Raw genomic sequence first — 20,126 nt, forward strand, 5'->3', positions numbered from 1 at the left:
ATATTATATTTGTCCACACATTAACGATATATTTTGTTGCTTAAATTTTTTAAATTATTATTTTTATATTGAATATTGTATACACACACATAAAATTTAAGAATGTTAGAATCTCTATTGTTATGTGTTTTCTACATTTATTTTTAATGGTGTGTAAAGTGACAAAAGTTTTATATTACCTATTAATTAAGGGAGAATATTAATAATATATTTTAACGTGCTCTACCCCATTTACGTGTATATGGATTTACTGCTAGCTGACAGTGCGTTGTATCGTGGCTATAACAAGAAAATGTACATGTAAACACGTATTATCATGTCAGTTGCAAGATTGCATTCATGGATTAAAACAGTTCAGAAGCTTCTGAATTTTCACGCGACAGTGGGGTTTGTGCGATATCTGCGCAGTATAACGATAGTGGCGAACCTGCTGGGAAAAAATTAACTACACCGCGCAGGGCATTTTTGATGTCTGTCAAATATCATCATTCAATGACAACATTGCGTCTCGATTACGCCTGGAGAATGGGATTGGAGAGACACGTTAAAGTTCCCACCACCACCCGTCATATATGCACAGCCGTGGATATGCACGGCCGCTTTCCATGACGCTTTAAACGTGTCTGAAAGAAGAAGCCGCACGAGACTGATGCTGCAACCATGCACCGTAGTGCTTAAAGAAGAAATTTAAGAAAAAATTTTAGTTGAGAAGGGATTGGAGAGACATTCAGAACTTTTACGCGTAAACAGTTATTATCGCGATAGTTTAAAATACACACTATTGGTGCAAGTAAATCCTTACACGTGTACAGCTCTATCAAATAGATCTTATATTATGAAGAATTATATATTCAGAAGGTATTTATTGCTATTTAAAATTCATCACAATGGCAAATGCAGAGTAGGACCTTTTCACCAGCTGTAAGAAAAGAATAAAATTAATTACATAACATTAACAAGGGAGTCAATGAGCTTCGTCACTAAGAGTTTTTTAATCATGACCGTCGTATGTGTTTTTTCTTCAATGTTCGTTTTATTATTGTAGACTTTTTAAGCCATGATTCATTTTATATCTCATTAATATACTTACGAGCTATTTTTAAGCGTTTTTTTCATTTTGTTTTCTATTAAATTTATGACATCATAATTTATTATTATGATGAACACAATTCATAGAATCTTTCCAGAAATCGTGCCCAGAAATGAGTACGGGTGCAGTATCATAGCTCACCATGAGCTATCGAAAATAGATGGCCATATAGAGTACAGTATTGAGATCAAATTCATGTCTAAATAAAACACTTAAAATCATATTATTATATTATACAAAGGAATACAAGGGAAAGTCAGACGAAAATAGGTAGGTCAGTAAATAAGAAATATAATCATCTGTATGTATATAGTATATAAAATTAAGAATGATTAAAAAAGTAAGTTCAAATATCTGATAACGATGACAGCATTATTATCAAATATTTTATACAAATAGATATCCAAAATTATTGTTGCATTTAATATAATTGGAAAATTACTGTCAGAATGCTTTACGTATTTTTTTTTATATAAATGCTTTTCTGCCAGCTTTTCCAGTACAACATCTCACAGTAAACAGTGATACGGTGAAATTTAATACCTACGTACAATATATTATAACTAGGGAATCCAATCCGTAGCCAAAATTCTGATCCCGGGATTTCGGGATTACAATTTGACAATTTGATCCCGGGATTGGCATTTTTTTCCATTGTATGAAAAATTTATTTTTACAATTAACATTGATAAAATCGGTCAAAAATAAATCTAGTATAATTTATACTATTAAAGACATTTATTGTTAATATTGTATACTTACGTTCAAACTTGGAAATACATAAGTTTAATGGAATAAATAATATTGTAATATAAATAATAATGTGAATTTAATATGAGATTGCTGTTTCTGATAGTAAAGACTTAATGAATGGGTTAGCGAGATTTAAAATAGTAAAACAAATCATGGTGTACTTATGGCCTTTACGCTTCATAAATCTAATAATTAGTCAGCCAAATATGAAACTGCCGTAAAACGTATGAGATCATGGTGAAATTACTTTGTTAATAGTGCGAAGCATTGTTTTTTTCCAATCTTTCTCATTTTTATTAATTTATGTGAAAAAATAAAATGAATCGGCAACTTTAACATACATGGGTATAAATCAAACTTCATTCAAACTTTGTTTATTTCTAATGTAGTTATTTGTTATTAAAAGCATTTTTTCTGTTATATTTTCGTTCTTATTTTATTTTCCATAAAAATTGATAAAAAAATCAATCCCGAAAGTTTCGGGATTATGTTTATCAATCCCGGGATTCATAGGTATCGAAAATAGCTCGGGATCCCGGGATCCCGGGATTGGAATCCCTAATTATAACCACACTAGGTAGAATGGTGTGAAATTCTTCTGACAGTGTAGGCGACTCATTTAGGTTTTGATATCGTTACTTTTAAATGTCACTAACACCGTTGCAAAGTGAATTCATCGTGGCCGCAATGCCAGAAGAATAATAATATGTCCTTTCTCTACCGTTTAAGTTTCGATATTGAAGTGTGGAGAGATAAAAACGTATTAAAGAATATATTATTGTCATCTTCAGTTATTAGGTCTACAGTATCATATGAACATGCATTACAGTTTGTCCCATAAACGAAAGGCGCATTCAATGTTGGTAATATTTGAGAACATCCAAGGGGCTTTGCATATTGTATTTCTTGCGTCCAAAACAACTAAGTATTGATTTATACTCTATCTATAGCGACTGGTTTTCGAATGTCTGTCTTATTGTGGCACCATCAGATGTAATTTTATTTAACACACACAGTACATTACGTCAGTCTCAACGATCTCCGATACTGATTATGTAATTTGACCATAATAAAAACTAAAATATTGTAAAAGCGTAATACTTCTTCAATATTATCGCATCTGGAAGAAGTAACTTTGTGCCTTTTATCGTAAGTTTGTTTTTCGCTAGAGTGTTCAGGTCATGGCCCCCATATCCTGAAGCGGGCCCCTAGGCCAAGATGTTCACCAGCCCCCCCCCCCTACCTATCACTAAGGATAAGAACCGTGCAATGTTCTACAATAGTGATCACCAAATTGTATTCTGCGGAACTGCAGGGTTCTGTGTAAAATAAAGGGTTTTCCGAGATTTTTGACATTTTAAAATAAATCAACTTGAATTGACGTCACGGTATCATATTATGAAGCAATGATCGCGACCCCCTTTTGTGATAGCCAAGTACCATGCGACCTTTCGTCATATTGGATTAATAGTCGTTTTTATTAACCGGAAACACACTAAAAATAATTATAAAATAATATTTCACTCGTGAATTAGCGCGTCTTTATCTCGCTTAAATGATCGACCCGCCACGCCGGGCCCCCAGGCTAGAGCCCTGTCAGCTCTGATACTGTTGTCGACAGGTGTTGTGGGGGCCATGGTACAGGTATAATCATCACGAACAAATTTTTAAAAAAGAGTATCATAGTTAGGCGTAGGTAGTATGACAGATTCAAACTATGTAAAACTTGGTACTTACATCGATGAAAGTTTCGTTGGAGAGCGGAACCAGTCCTGAGCAGGCCGTGATGACTTGGGGTCTTAGAGCACTTGATATTGCAATCCCCAATGCCTTTCTGAACTTAGAATTGGCTCTGTACCATGGGCAGCAGTATGCCGCCGTGGCAACTTTCTCTGCCTGTCATAATTATATTATTTTACTTAATATTATTAAATATTAATGACTTTTAAATATTAGTTTAGAGCAGTGAAATACAGGGAAGAAAAGAAAATAATGCGGATATGGGACAAGAAGGAGGATAATGCTGAATATACTCGTACTATTGCTAACTGGAGCCACGCTGTTGAACTGAAATAGCAAATGCTGCTTTTACTCGGTTGAAGAAAATACTAGTGTTCGGAAATTTTTACGTATGAACTTGACGTTGACTGAGCTGTTGTATCGGAAACTAATGGCCGTAGGGCATTGAGATCAAATTCATATCTAAATAAATTAGTAATAATAACCATTAGAATACAAGGGAAAAACTAAAGAAAATAGATAAATAGGCAAGCTGGTTAGGTATACAGTCATATCATATAATTTATATTAAATTCTGGTATGTGCCCTTATAAAATATGTGATAAGAATGACAGAGTTATTATCGGATAGTTGATACCAATCAATGTCAAATTCGTATTCCAATTGAATTTAATGAAATTAGAACATTACTGTCAGCAATGCTCCACGAACAACGTGTATTTTTTTTTATCTCAATGCTATACGGCCATACAGCTCTTATATAATATATTATCTATTATTATAATATTATATAAATATTAATCGTATGATTGAGATGTAACCGAAAATACTATGTAGCCACAACTTAAAGCTGAGGCATGGTCTAAAAAGATCGTGACTAGGCGATGCGCGGATTGCGTGTCGCGGGTGCAAATAACGCGAACCGAACGAAATATAATTTGTCATAAAAATTCAACATGCGTCCTTTTTATGTTATGTTTATTATTATATTCGTAATAATAATAGTATATTCATTAACATGTTTTCTTTTTCAAGTACATGCGGAACGTTTTTAAGTCATCTTTACACGATTTAAGAATATATTCATCCGACTCCATATCAAAAGAAATTGACGTGCGAACAGGTCGACTATAAAATTATTTGCCGTTTCACTTATGTACAAATATGTAAAAATCCACCACTCAGAATGGGAATGGTGGCATGTTTTCTATCCTATTATAGATACGGAGTGAAGGCGTAGACGCTCATCATGGAAACCTTCGAAATGTAGGCATACAGACGCATTCGTCGTATCAGCTGGAAAAATTAGTTACGAATGTCAAATTCGAAGATGAAATGAGATTCCTACGTTGACGACATCATGCGGTATTTTTAAATATATCAACTTCTGCATATTATCACTCGATGCAACATTTCTGGTAAACGAGGTCCTGGCAGAAGAATAACGTCCTGGCTCAAAAATATCGGACTGGTTCTCAGAGTAATTATATATAGCAGTGATGGCGAACCTTTTTACGTACGCGTGCCAAAATTTCCCAAATAATATTTTTCGACTGTCTGACGTGCCAAGCAGTTTCTTATAACGAACAATTTTTTTTTAGTTTTCTAAAATAATAGTTTTTAAGAGTTCTATAAAAAGGTTTAAAGATTACAAATGAGTTATTGATATTTTATCTTTCACCGTATTTCTAGCCGAATGCATATCTTTTATTCTTTGAATATTTTTTCCGTGTTTTCAAATTACTCAAACAGATCCTGGAAGCATTTACATTTACTCTTCTTTCATATTATATTCTCCATCACTGAGCGGTTTTCCATATTTAGAGATTATGTATGTGGTAAAATAACGAGCAGTTATTATATTTGAGTGACTGCCGATAATTAATTTCATAAGGTTTGTTGATTGTATATTTTTATTTTTAATTCCCCGATCCTAAGGACCGACCTATGCAATCGTATATTTACATTAAACCTAATGATTATTCTTTAAAATGATTTGCCTGCAATTATTTATACAATGCGATTTGTCATTATTTATGGATGTATTTCGTCGTTTCCAGTTCCTCACCGATTGGTACATAAACATAATATGAAGAACCGAAGAAAATACGCATGGCTATGTCGTCATTATTTTTCAATATTATAAGTAAGTACCTTCATACTTAAGTAGGTATATATTTATTTGTAAAACTTTTTTATGAAAAAAAAACATTTTATAAATATACATAAAATAGTTATATTTATTTTCTCTTCAAAATGAAACATTCGCGTGCCATAGGTTCGCCATCCCTGATATATAGAGAGCGCCTATTTTTCGGCAAAATGAAGCCGTGTTCTTGCGAATAACGCACAGTAGAACGTCGATTTTATTATTATCAACTTAACTATGAAACTTTATACCATCGCGCTGTTTCTCAGTACGGCTACCAAATTTAAACACAACATAGTTAACCATATGTTCTACTAAAATAACTAAAAATAATTACCAATAACTTTATTTTTAACGCAAAAACAATAAATTTCAGCAACTTGTGCTCGCAGTTTTTAAATGAATGTAATCCAGTCAAATTCATATTTACCGGCGACGTTTACATAAAATATTTAATTCAGCCGTAGAAATTCTATCTTACCCTAACGCATAGTGCAGAGATATAAGCGTGCCGAATGCTTACTCACTCGCACTTATGGTTCGTTTTTGTTCAAGCCTTGGACTAGTTTGACCTAACATCGTAGGGTTATTTTTTTTGTACGTAGTGCATTAGAGAATATAATTTTAAGTAAACTTACTTCTGTAGTAATGTCAGTACAATTCCAGGTTACCAGAGCCAGCTGCGGCATAAAAACCATCATCCTAAGTGACCCTCCTACCAACTTAACGATATTAGGTTCCTAAAAAGAAAACATTTTCACCTGCATTAGGAAAGAATACATTTCATGAATAAACATTAAGTAAGTAGACTATTACAGTTATTATATACGATTTTGATAAAAATATATTACAGTTGTCGGTGAAAAAAGACCTTCTCGCTCCCCGTAAAATGCCGTATTTTTTTTTTTTTTGAAAGCTGAGATACCATGTCGCAATGGCCGACTGGTTCAACTGAGGGTCGGACTGATTTGAGAAGCTCTTCCCTTTCAACTGACACATGGGGACACTCTCAGAGTGAGTGATCGGCCTCTTGCAATTCGCCACATAAGCAAGTCGAAGATTCTATTAGGCGAAGCTGACAACTTGGAAACAAAACTACCGGGTCCGGTTAAGAAATGAGAAGTCTAATGGTCTGAGAGTCTTAAGTCTAATTATTTCCATGCGCCACTTTTTATTAGACTTACAACTTACAAATAATAATCCTGAATCATCGACTTCGAATTCGACGACGAATTTCGGGTGTGTGGTTGGCTAAGGGTGTGCGAAGTAGGCAACTGGGTATGAATTCATATTTATATTATCACCAATGTTACTATTGACTTTATAATCTCGTATAGAAGGGAAGATTTTTTATTATTTTTTTACGAAAAATGGTTGGAACTCAGTTGCTTAAAGTCTGCTATAACATAATATGTGCGTTTATAATATTATTATAAATGCATATTTAATAGCAACATGCGAATTTGCCGGACACGTGGCAGCACCAGCTGCCAACATTCTCATACATCTTCTACCTGTCTCCCTCGTTCTCATTAGTTTACCTGTAAGTTCTGTCTTACTGTCTTTGCTCTGGTGTTTCAGACTCAATTATTGGTCTATGAGCTGTTGCATCAGCCTTTACGGAATTTTTGTAGAGTAGAGAGCGAGCACGCACTCGCTGAACTCGTTCATTTGTATTTTTCAAACGGCAACGCTTAGCTGATGGTTCTTCCTCATAAATAATGTTTGTATTTTTTTGTATTGTGTATATTGCCCAAGGTCATAGTAGGTCACAACAACATATCCCTAGTATAATTACTCTTAAATCTCTTGTTTAACACACTAATTTCTTGATACGCAAATCACTCGATATCAGCGCTAGAAATGGACCGGAACGCACCGGAGCGCAGCTCCTGTTCGTGAATTCCTCGAGATTACCGCTCCGTCTAGTGGAAAAATGAAAAAATGCAGAGGGATTCTTGAATTAATCATTCACATATTTAAATCTAATTGTTGTTTATACGAAACTGAAAACTTAACTTAATTTTAATATACCTTGCCGACAACAAGTCTTGCATGCCACAAAACTGTCCCAGCAAACCGTCTAATCTTGGCAGGTATATAACAAAAAATCTACTAAGTACCTACATACACTCTTTTTATATAAGTAATCTTACATAAATATTTTAATATTTTCGGAAAATTATCGAGCGCTCCGGTTCATAAAATTGCCCATTTCGAACGGTGCTCGATATGCTTGTTAACTCGATCTAACCGCTAGATTTAGCACATATTGGAAAAAAGAACAACATATACATTAGACTCAGCTTTGATATACGAACCTGAGATCCACTAATTAAACCGATCATCCTATTACATTATTATTAATCAGTTCAAATTCTAAAGAGTTATTTTAAAATCTAGATTATATTTTTTTATAATACTAACCTCCATTCCTACAAGAGGATAAAATGACAAACAAATCACAATGACGCTCGTAACAATTTGTCCAAAGAAGCCGTGTCGAAATATATATTCAAACTCTTTCATACATCTAAAAAACAATAAAAATATACCAGGAGTTTTGTAAATACATAAGTATTAATCGTTTAGTAGTAATTCAGGGGCGGATATCCCAGTGCGCGCAGGAATAGAGCCACCAAGTTACAAAAAAACAGTTAGCAGAAATAATCAAATCCATCGTAGTTGACGTTTGTAAATTCTTTTCTTATAATATTATGGAACAAATAATAATATATAGGTAATTGTTTAAAGTAATTAGTCAAAAAGGCTGCATAATTATTATCATCTGTCGAAGCTTTTATTGTAGATTTTTTGGAGTAATGAGTATGATATTATACAATATATTATATTGTATTAATATATACACTATCTTTGACATCGCCTATAGATAATTTAGGTTAGGTACTTTTTAAAAGACAAAATTAAATGAAAAATAAACAGACATTAAATAATATCGAAGACTTCTCAACCATTTTCAAAAGTAAAAACAAATTTACTGTAGAATGCCTAAGGTTTGCCTACTTGTCAGGTATTCCATGCGTCCATTTATCTAAATACTTATTTAGGGGGGCGATTGGTGCTGCGAATTGGACCCCTGAATGGTAAATCCGCCACTACTAATTACACTTCTGATTAAAGTGAATTATTATTATTATCATAGCATATAAGTGTGGGGCAATTCGATTGGTAATATTGGTCAATTATTTGTTTTTTACTTACTCAATAGTTGTTTCATGCAATTTGATAGCATCAATCAAAAATATTTCCATAGACCGACTAATTTCTTCAATCGAAAACTCATTGTAATTCTGGTTATCTATATATCTTGCATCTTCATTGTCTCCTGGTAAATCTTCACCAGAATTATTATAAAAACTATCACAAAACTTTGTTTTGTCAAAGTCGTGATAATTAAGCTTTTCCCTTCCAAGCTGATTGATATTTTCGTGAGATTTCTTTTCGAGTCGTTTATATTTCAGGTAATAAATCGCGTTTTTGAAGATATTTCTCATCATTAATTGGACAGTGATAAATTGACATGATATATGCATTAAGATACTCGCCGCGAAGCAGTCATTGGAGCAGACAAGAAAGGCTTGATAAATCAATATGAACATTTGGTAGAATACCATTATACCAAAAGTTAACCAGTCATTTACTTCGAATGGACTATACGTAGAAACTGGTAGCCGGTTTTTTATAAGTCCAGATGTGATAGTTTTGTTTTCAAAGAAATAACTAGTTTTATTGTGAATTACACCTAAGGAGGGGGTTGCAAAATATAATACACAGAATACCATAACTGCAGTATAAAATTTTGTTAGAAATAAACATTTTTTGTCTGTTTTTATTATATGGCTGTTAGAGACGTATAAGTTTGATGCAGAATTTTCTAATACCGTGATAACATTGATAACATTCTTATGGTAGTACATCATAGACAATGTTTTAATTAAATTCAAACATTGGCTGGGTATTAATGACATTTGAAAAGTGAGCCTTTCGAAGTCTGATGAAATCCTGAATAGTTCAGCCATCTCTAAGGCAATAAAGAGAAACAGTATCAGCCCCAGTATGGCCATTGAGCATAGCCTGTATTGGTAGTGTGTAAAATTGTCATATTCTCCCCGTTCGGTTATTTTGAACATGCCAACCCCGACGTATTTTGTGAGCTTCTTTTGAAATTTGAATAGGCGCATTTTCTCCTCACTCCTTGTGGGTCGGTCTTTACGTCTCTTCTCAATTTTTATCATAGTATATTATGCAGTATCCAGAACTAGAAATGGAAGTGAATATAAATACATTTCAACATTAAAATACAGTTGCTGTAAGAGATAATTTAAAAATATTTGATTATTAGACTATTATACACCACGCCACGGTAGACTAGTTAGTAGAGCGACCGTCTCTGTGTATATACAAAGCCGTAATTAAATATTAATTAAAAGGTCCGCAGCGAATGGGTTTAAGCGAGGGGTTAAAATCAATTTTTCGTAAGAATAAATCAACCCCTGTAAAAATAATTATAACAACCTAATTCTTGTTAGAAATTGTTCGCAAGAAGGGCAGTTAGATCTTAATGGTTCATTGGTGAAAGTTATAGAGATAATTTTGAATGCCATCATCATACAGGTGACCTGAACCTGAATAGGTGTTCCGCGACCATTTTGAAAGGTTTTATACACTGCAAGATATGCAATTCAAGTTCAAGGACTCAATCGTCAAAGTCATTAAGTGCTTTATTTATTCATATTTTTATGTTTATATTATATTATAGTTTTATATTTAAAATTAATTAATAATTACTAAATAAATAACGTGTTTTAATAACATTTTTTTCAATTTTTACTAGAAGGAATTACTCAAACTAAAAAATAAGCTAAGTGTTCCGTTAAAATTTCCGGGTTTGCGAAGTGTTCTATTGCAGAAAAAGTTTGGGAAACCATGGATAGGTAATACATATTTACTAAAATACATTTTTCATGTTCATAACGTAGTTGGGTTCATAGCTTTAAACAGCTGTCAACATAAATAACTGAATTTATCGTACAATCAAAATAATGCATTAAAACCATTATAACAGTGGGAATGCGACAACTGGATGCCAGGACAATTGGACGCCGCACTGTCATAGACACGTATACAGAACGTAGACGAGGAATTTTAACCAGTTTATATCTACTACTTATTAGTTTTAATTCATTTTACTCTTAAAATAATGTTTTTTTTTTATTTCGCTGCTAAGGCTTTATATAAAAATAAAAAAACTCTTTTTTCATTGGAACTTAAACATACGCACGATTAAATCATTATTTACGTTTGCACATTTAAATTCTCACCAACTATTAAATCATAATATAATAACTATTTAAATATAAATAATAATATTAAATATTTTTTTTAAAGTACCTATAAGTACCTAACGTCTATTTATTTTCAAATTGCGTGGCATCCAGTTGTCCCGGCGGCAAATCGTCCTAGACCCAAAATAGTGATCTACTCGTTACTAATTAATTAAAAAAAAAAAAAAACTATTAGATATACCTATATACACATCGTGTATGAGTATTAAGTATTTTATTTTTCAATAGATATTTAATAAATATTATTATATAAATGAATCGTTAACTTTTTATTATTTCGGTTGATAAAAAATCTTCAAAACGGTCCATTTTTTATTTAAATATATTATAAAATTGGCTGCAAAATTTGAAAAAATGACAGTAATCATTACTGTCACTCGTAAAAAACGTGATTTTGCCTTCGGTTTGCAGAATACGTATGCATGTTATGCAATAAACCGAATAATTTATTGTCAAACTAACACATTATAAAAAAAACTCAATTCAAAAATACCATCGTTCTATCGAAGAGTGGTTTAGTGGGGTGTTTATTGAAACATCATGAATTCCGAACATAGCGAATGTTTGTGAATCCACATTGATATTTTACTACTACTTTTTGTCTACATACAAAAAATATTATTTCAGTTTTGTTTTCGCGTTTTAAATGTCACACTAAGAATTTCCTCATATAATTAATTCATTTCGGAGGTAGGTACCAAACGTTTCTCAAACTTGCTAAATACTAGTAATTCTTTACAGTTTAGATACTTATGATATTGACACTATTCGATGTGGACTGTTTAACAGATCATTTACGAAAAATAATTGATAGTCATTAATTTCTTCATCATACTAGAAGGTCCTAACCTATACTTTGAAAATAACATGTAAATTTGCCAGACTGGGAATTCGAGCTCCCATATCTGGGGTTCGAAAAGTCATTCTACCACTAAAGCAAAATAATAATAAAATACATATTTAAAATGTATCTATCAAATACGTATTTTAGAATAATGATAATATGTATTGTTAAACACTGAATTGTAGCATTATAATATTAAGTTTTACAAAATATTGACTTTGCAGATGATTCGCCGCTGACAACATATTATAAATTCACAGTATTTTTACAATACTTTATTACTTTATGTTTGCTGCATTATTCAGAAATGAAAAAAAATCAAACGGTGCAACTTATTTAATAATCGGCTTTAAATTTCAGTTATCTAAAATTATAAATCAGTCACTCCGATCCGTAGTTATTACACATTGTTTATTTTAATACTAATAACAAATATTTTTTTAAATTATCAGTTAGTAGAAAATATTATTTTCTCATAAAATTCTCCAGATGAGAGATTATTATTAGCACACATCATAAAAATAAGGCTACGAGTCAGTAATTCCTAATCCGTATAAATAATTTAAATATTTAACACGGTAACACGTTTCCGTGATTTTTATTGTATCACTTGGAGCAATTCCGTAAACTAGGCGGTTATCTACAATCAATTTTAACACAGTTAACACTTATTACTTAATTCGAAATACCTACACTCCATTAGAATTGGATAAAAAGGTCCGATTGGAGATTATATTGGGATGCATTTGGAATCAAGTAAGATGTATTATTAACTATATTACTCAACGACATTTGACAGCTCGCAGTTAACACAATCATTTGTGGCCGTGTTAAAAAATATCACGCCTGACAGTCACTGTCACTGTGAACTTCCCGGCATAATTGACTGCCTGAATACGACATTCATTTATTATTTATCACGGTTTATTGATTTTGGAGTTAAGTACTACGTTAGAATAACTATGCAGCTCCTGCAAGAATTTTCAAAGTCTTGCGAAAAAGCATGATAATAACATAATTTAGGGGAAAAAAACATATAAAATTTTCACGTGACCTACAAATATATTATTTATGAATGAATCAAGTAGCTAACCTACAGGTTTAGCTTGGCTATTGTACAATTATATTTTAGCACTAGGTATACAATATAATACTCTTACAATAATTCTATTGTTTGTAACTAGTAAATCAGACGTAAAGTAGAAACATAAATTATTCACTATTTTTGGTTCGATAAATCAGCAAATTGTATTTAAACAAATATTAATATTTTTTGATAAGCATACAATTGTGCGTTTCGTTAGAATTTGATGTGTAGTATTTTCCTCCTTTTTTATTAACAAAAAAATGCATGAGTTACGGGGTTAATTTTAGAAGATTATTAATGCATGTAATACATTTGAGTCACTGTCTCACACAGTTTGTGAAATATTTCTTAACGAGGCGAAAGTTTCTTCAAAAAGATTGATGAATAGATGTTAGCGCTGCGTCAATTTATAACCCTTGAAATGGTTATGAAACGCCACTGTACACTGAGCAAGCAAAGTTTATTTTATACCGTTCAAGAACATAATATTTTTTTTGCATACCAACTAATATATATAATTTTATTAAAGAAGGTAATATTAATTAACTTCGTCTTAACATGTAATTGCTGTGCTGAAGATTAAAATAACACAAAAGTGCATTGGTGACCAAGTTGAATAAATTGACTTCAAAGATAAAATAAGGGGTTGCTGCTAAAAGTTGATAAATCGATAATTTAGGTATTTAGAGTTAACAACGGATTATGTGTCTATATAAAAATATGCATGCTAGAAAAAAAATCAAGGTCATCCGATATATAGAACATGCACATATTATAAAGAACAAAGAAATTATCATTATGCCTGATTTTAGAGGGCATGTCAAACTTAAAATTGCAAATACTCTATAACATGAAGGGGTTATCGCAAGACAATGATATGCCACATAATTATGAATTTGTTGATTTTGAATAAAACCAATTCTCAGGGCATACACTCACATTTTACTTAAAACACTTTAAAAAAAATACACTGCTGTCTCAATAATTATGATCAATGTGTAGTACTTACAAATTCAAATTTTGCTAAAAAAAATGGTTATTACAATAATATTATGATATGACATGCCAGTCAAAATTGATATGGGTCAGTCATCCTTCTGCTCCAAACAGAATAATTAGATGTAAGATAATATATCGAACATTTTAATGAGGATAGTAATTTTTCCTGTTTCAATAGTGAACGAACAAGAACATAAAATTGCTCATATTATCTCCAAACTATATTTCTGTTGCATATCATTGTCTTGCAATAACCCCTTCATATGTTTCGCGACTTAGCAACTTTTGGCAATAACACCATGATGCGATTGTAAATAAATGTTTTAAACATTCTGTAGGTACATAAATGAAATCTCATTCTCATATCATCCTTTATTACTAATCCATAAAAAACTGATATTTCTCTATGTTTATTAACATTCGCCTACATAGAAAAACGTTATGGGGGCTCCGTTGTGAAAAAAATATATTTATAATAATACATTTATTAAGTATTGATTTTTTAAGGCAGTTTACAAAATCTAGCAGGTTCCACTGACTCCCGTACATTCATACGTATAACTTTTCCGTGCTTCATCCTGATACATTCTCCATGCCCAGACACTCCGCATTTTGAGAATGTCAATAACACCTGACCCGCAGCTACACTACACGTGCTCGCCTACGAGATATTGCGACCTCGAGTGATCGAAGGCGCGTGGTTTGACGGTCGTGTTATCTACATGCCGCATCGGAATATAAAAGCAAATATTGGATGCTCTAGAATAGATGGTTGCACCAATTTATGAGTGTCATGGATCTTCGAGTGAATACAGTCCTGGCGTATCGTTATAATGCCGTGAGGAGTGGGAGCAACTAGTTGAGAAGGATTTTTGACAGCCAATAATTATATCCGGGATACGATCCTTAGTTATGAGGTCCTGACGAATAAGAATAAATAATATTCCATTTACCTAAGTTAATTGTATTTTTTTTGTTTCTGGGGATGGTTCAGACCCGAGCCTGGGTTGAAGGTGTACCTATGTCGTGGCTGAAGAACGAAAGAAAATGGTTTCACGGAAGTACATCCACTCTGTCGGGTATGGTCAAACCCTGTTTATCCGCCAACCGGGAAGCGGTGTTATCGCGGCTGTATCGACACAGATTTTGGAGAGCACGTTTTAACGTCGCCCGTCAAAAGTGTATTGCCAAACCCCACTTTTCCTGTACTGTAGTAATGCCAAATCCTAGTTGTATACATCAGAGTGAAATTATATAATATTTGTATTGGTTTCGTTGATATTTTTTTCTTAATTGTTGGAGGAATTTGATAAAGGGTTTATATTTTTTCTATGATTTGAACGATAACTTTATTTTAAAATCAGTCCACATTCTTCAAGAAATAGCGATGATCGAATGATGACTGATTCTGACAGCCTTTTCATGGGAGAGGGCAGTGGTGGCTTAGAGACATGAAAACCCGAGCCACTAATTGATTTGGTGGCACCCCACTATAAAAAAAAAACCATAAATTCCAACTACCAACGTACTATCCTTATCTATTCCTAATTTTTATTGAATATGACAGTAATGATTAGTACCTACCTAGTTTATGTTTTGTGTAAAAATACGTATCTTGTGTTTGAATTTTAATGTTATATAAATATGGCCTTTTGATGTTAATAATAATTGTAGGGATTTTGTTTATTTATTTTATTTATTTAAAAAAGACACATTGAGCACATAACAAATTATTAATTCAAGACGTTCACAGCATGACATTGAGAATAAAAGGTACAGGTAAATCAACAGTAGAGAAAAAAAAACAAAGCAAAAAATAATGTAAAAAAAATACAAATTAAACAATAAATAAACAAATAATGATTATTAGTTTATTTTCCTGTAAAAATACGTATACTATGTTTGAATTGTTATGTTATTATGGCATTTTAATGTTAGTTGTAGCATGACTAGTTGAAACTATTTCAAGGCCAACTTCTAAATTTCCAGACGAATCTTTTGCTTCATAATATGCGTAAAAGAAAATCTCCACTGGAAGAGGGAGCTTCAAGAATAATAATTGTAAATTATTTTTATTATCTTGTGTACGAAAAATTCCGCGTAAACCTTTCCAAAGTAAGATTAATTGTAAACTTATTAGTCAAACTGTACGCGTGGTAATTATTCAATTTACTAAGTCGACATTATAAAGCCTGAGTTATAATTATTCGCCAATCAAAGTGTCACGCGGACAAAGGGGCGTATAGGCCGGGCATAAGTTTCTGACGTATGAACAGCTGATTAGTGCCTTTACGTTCTGCTAAAATTTTAATTTAATTAGTACTCAAGAGCTTGTTAATTTACCTGACAGTTGAATAAGGCTATTTTACATTTATAATTAAGTCGTGTTACCCTCTGATTTATTATGCTGTCTTTAAAACGTAATAGAACATATAGGTCATGTCATTATTTTAATTACAAGGAAATTTTAAATTTTAACCAATTTTAAATTATTAAAGATGTCATGAAATAAAATTATATGGCACTCAAATCGAGTAGGTCAACAACTACATCTATCTCGCACAACATATGTCAATTGACGATGGTATGTTTGACTAGATTTTTTTTAGGTTAGCGCATTCAAAATTGACTTCCTGCTGTACCTAAGGCCGCAGACACACGGCATTGCAGTTGACGTGCGTCGACGCAGGTCTTATTTGATTCAAATTACATCCGATTAGAATCACCAATTAGATAAAAACAAATCCAATTGGTGATTCTAATCGGATGCAATTGAAAATCGACGCACTAACTGGACGTTTTACGTAGTCGGCGAAGCGTTGAGCGGCGCGCGCAACTCAAACGTATAACCGTGTGTGAAAATGTTCGTAGACAAAGTCTTTTTTTGGTTATACGTTTATACGGTTATAAGTTTGAGTTGCGCGCGCCGCTCAACGCGCCATCGAACACGTTTACCTAAGACGAGTCGTAAGCGAAAAAAAATTCATCTAAAGTGTGGTGTCAGTACTTACGTATGCATGTGAACCATGGACTCTTAAGTTGGGCATAACGAGGAAGGAGGTACACAAGAGTTCGCAATGTGATATACACAGACCCACGACACTGTAGTTTTTGTGCATCGACGCATGTGTTATTTGATATCAAATGCATCCAATTAGAATCTTGAAATTGGAGATTCTAATAAATATTGTGTATCTGAGCCCTAAGCTGATTAGAAAGCCGGACATATCCTTCGGTGAGTTAGACAATCGCTGGACAAATGCAGTCAAAGGAATGGTACCCAAGGGGCAATAACAGACAACCACAGAGACGCACCAAAAAACTCTGTAGATGGACGACCTCTGTGGATTACGTGGCAGCAAATAACTAGAGACCGAGAAGAGTGGAATGCCTTTATTCAGTAGTGATCGACATGGGCTTTTGATTAATTTTTATATACAATCTAACTAAAACATAAGGGTACGATTCAACAACGGAACCTAAAATTCCCCTCCTCGCCCTTCTCTCTGTAGGGAAATCATTAAATAAAGTAAATTTTTGACTAGTTTTATTATATATTATAATAAAATTACAAGATATAAAGAACTTTTTATATAAGTACAACGTTTTTAAATTTTCTGTTGAATCATATAAACTTGACTAGCTTAAACGATCAAAAAAAATTGTACTTGATAGAAACAATACTGAAATATCATTTTGACATGTCATATTGATTTCTATTGTAACGCACGTATATCTATATTAATAATTTAGTTGCTACGACCCCAGACCAATAATGGTGTCGAAATAACTTTTCATACAAAACAGAATGAACTGAAAATGAATTTAATTCTACTTAAAGATGGCTAAAAGTATTAAAAAATGCATTGGCATCGTGTTTGATATATTCTAAGAGTTTCAAATATCTAGTCGGGAAGTTAATTAAAAATCGATTGCAAGATTTGTACCGGACAAATAAGAATACGAGCTAAGAAAAACGTAAAAATAATATTTTTCATGCAAAAAAAAAAATGTGAAATATCCATTGATATAGGTATAGGAAACGGTACACGACTCTATACTCCAAAAAGATATTATCTAATTAAATATTAATACAATTAAATCTGTAAGGATCGCTCCATTTGTTCAGTTCAGTTTTAAGTAGGTACTACATGTGTAAATGTGTAATATTTCCTACATTCAACATTAACACGCTATAATATACCAGTTTAGGAGGAAAATACATTAATAACGGATACAAATTAACGCAGTTTGCATATTGACTCTTTTTTCAATGCAGTTAGAGCTTCTAAGCCGGGTTAAACCGAAACCGGCTAACCGGCTAATTTTACTCGGCTAACCGGTCAAAATCTTAGACAATTAAATTGAATATAATAGATTCGCAACAAATACATTTGATAGCGAAATTACAATACCTTATCTGTACTCATTTTGTATTAATTATTTGTTTATGACGAATGAATAAGTTTTTTTATGATAAGAGTCTGAATTCGCCACTCTGTATATCAATTATTATACTATGTAAAAATGTAAATAAACTCACACAACTCAAATTAAATTAAAAGATAATATTAACGTTAAATAATAATTAAAAAATAACGTTGGCCAATTAATCTCCACTTACACTGTTCGTTTAGCAGTGTCCATTGTGGAACTTTTAAAAGTTAAAAGTTATTTCGCAACAAGAGACTCGAGCTTAAAGCTCATGTTAACAAGTTCTTATGAAACTTCCCGAAGAAAACTTGTAAGAGTAAGTACGACACAAAACTTGATACAGTCCTGTAAATATTTCAGGACCTTTAGCAGTTGTGTCCAAAATGTTTATGATATTATATTATTATTTATAAATTATTATGAATATATCCATCGGTTATTTTTTTCTTTGGAAAAATTATGACACATACTAAACTGGCAATTACTTTTTGTTATTTTACCATGTCCGATCCTAATAAGATCATATAGGCCTCCACAGGGTGGAGGTTTGTATTAAAATATTTTTGTTTTTACGAGAAATGGATGTTAGCCATTTGATCGATCTATTAGGTCCATACTCTGACTCAAACACAAATTAAATAACAATATTTGTACTTGTCAGACCAGGATTCAATCTTGGGACCCACGATGTCATAGGTCGACACTTAAGCCGCTCGGCCATCGTGGGATGGCAATTTTTTTTTTTTTTTAAGACCATGTCCGATCCTAATAGGACCATATGGGCCTCCACAGAGTAGAGGTTTGTATTAACAGATTTTGTTTTTTACTAGAAATGGATGTCAGCCACTTGCTCAACCTATTAGGTCCATACCCTGACTCACACACAAATTGAAAAACAATATGAGTATTTGCCAGACCCAGAATTCGAACCGGAGACACACGGCATGATAGTCCAACGCTTAAGCCTTGCGGCCACCATGGATGTCAATAGTAGGCATTAACCTCTAGATTTAACGTTTTAGTATGAGGTCTCCAGAGGTCATGACGAGGATACATCGCCTATAGCCATATAGGTACTAGCATCATTCAGAAGACACATTTAAAAAAATATTCAAATCACCCATGCTTTTAACTCTCACTCTCGCACTTAACACGTTAACACGTTTCCGTTATTTTTCTTTATCTAAACTAAAATAACACGGATATCACTCGGGGCAATTCGTAACATAATCCAGTTGGAGATGCATTTGAAATCAATAGTAAAATATTGCATTGCAGTATGACGTCTTTACAAAATATATTGCAGTGCTACTGAACGACACTAGAGGCGCTAGTTTCATAATGTTTGTATTAATTTTCAAAATCGCTGCACCTTAATTCTCAGCATGTAATAATTACTGTAGTTACTCTATCTCGCTCTAAAATAGTTAAAACGGTCATGTGAGGCCGGGTTAATAAAACAGCATGCATGACTGTCTACATCCCGGGATAATTGAGTCTGAATACGATACAGCAAATGTATCACATTTTTATCGATTTTGGATTTACAGACCTATTAACTTATCTAAAGAATGGAAAGGCGAGCCACAGTCGAAAACTACCCAATCAAGACTCGCAACTGGACAGAATCTGACATTCGAATGACTTTTTCAAAATGGCGTCCA

The 20,126-nt window shown here is 32.7% G+C and overlaps 1 protein-coding gene across 1 annotated transcript; it reads right to left on the bottom strand.

Annotated features, from left to right (window-relative positions):
• Window positions 1–868: 868 nt before the first annotated feature.
• LOC147074986 (uncharacterized) lies at window positions 869–9,988 on the bottom strand. The gene is made up of 5 exons (XM_085943166.1): window positions 8,955–9,988; window positions 8,160–8,265; window positions 6,371–6,472; window positions 3,581–3,739; window positions 869–919 (listed from the first exon to the last, which is right to left on the bottom strand). The coding sequence occupies exons 1-5, from the start codon at window positions 9,986–9,988 to the stop codon at window positions 869–871; spliced, it is 1,452 nt and encodes a 483-aa protein (XP_085799292.1).
• Window positions 9,989–20,126: the final 10,138 nt, after the last annotated feature.

The sequence above is a fragment of the Rhyacophila brunnea genome, unplaced genomic scaffold (assembly GCF_057557595.1).
Source record: "Rhyacophila brunnea isolate RB1 unplaced genomic scaffold, BYU_Rbru_1.0 scaffold_15, whole genome shotgun sequence".
Lineage (NCBI taxonomy): Eukaryota > Metazoa > Arthropoda > Insecta > Trichoptera > Rhyacophilidae > Rhyacophila > Rhyacophila brunnea.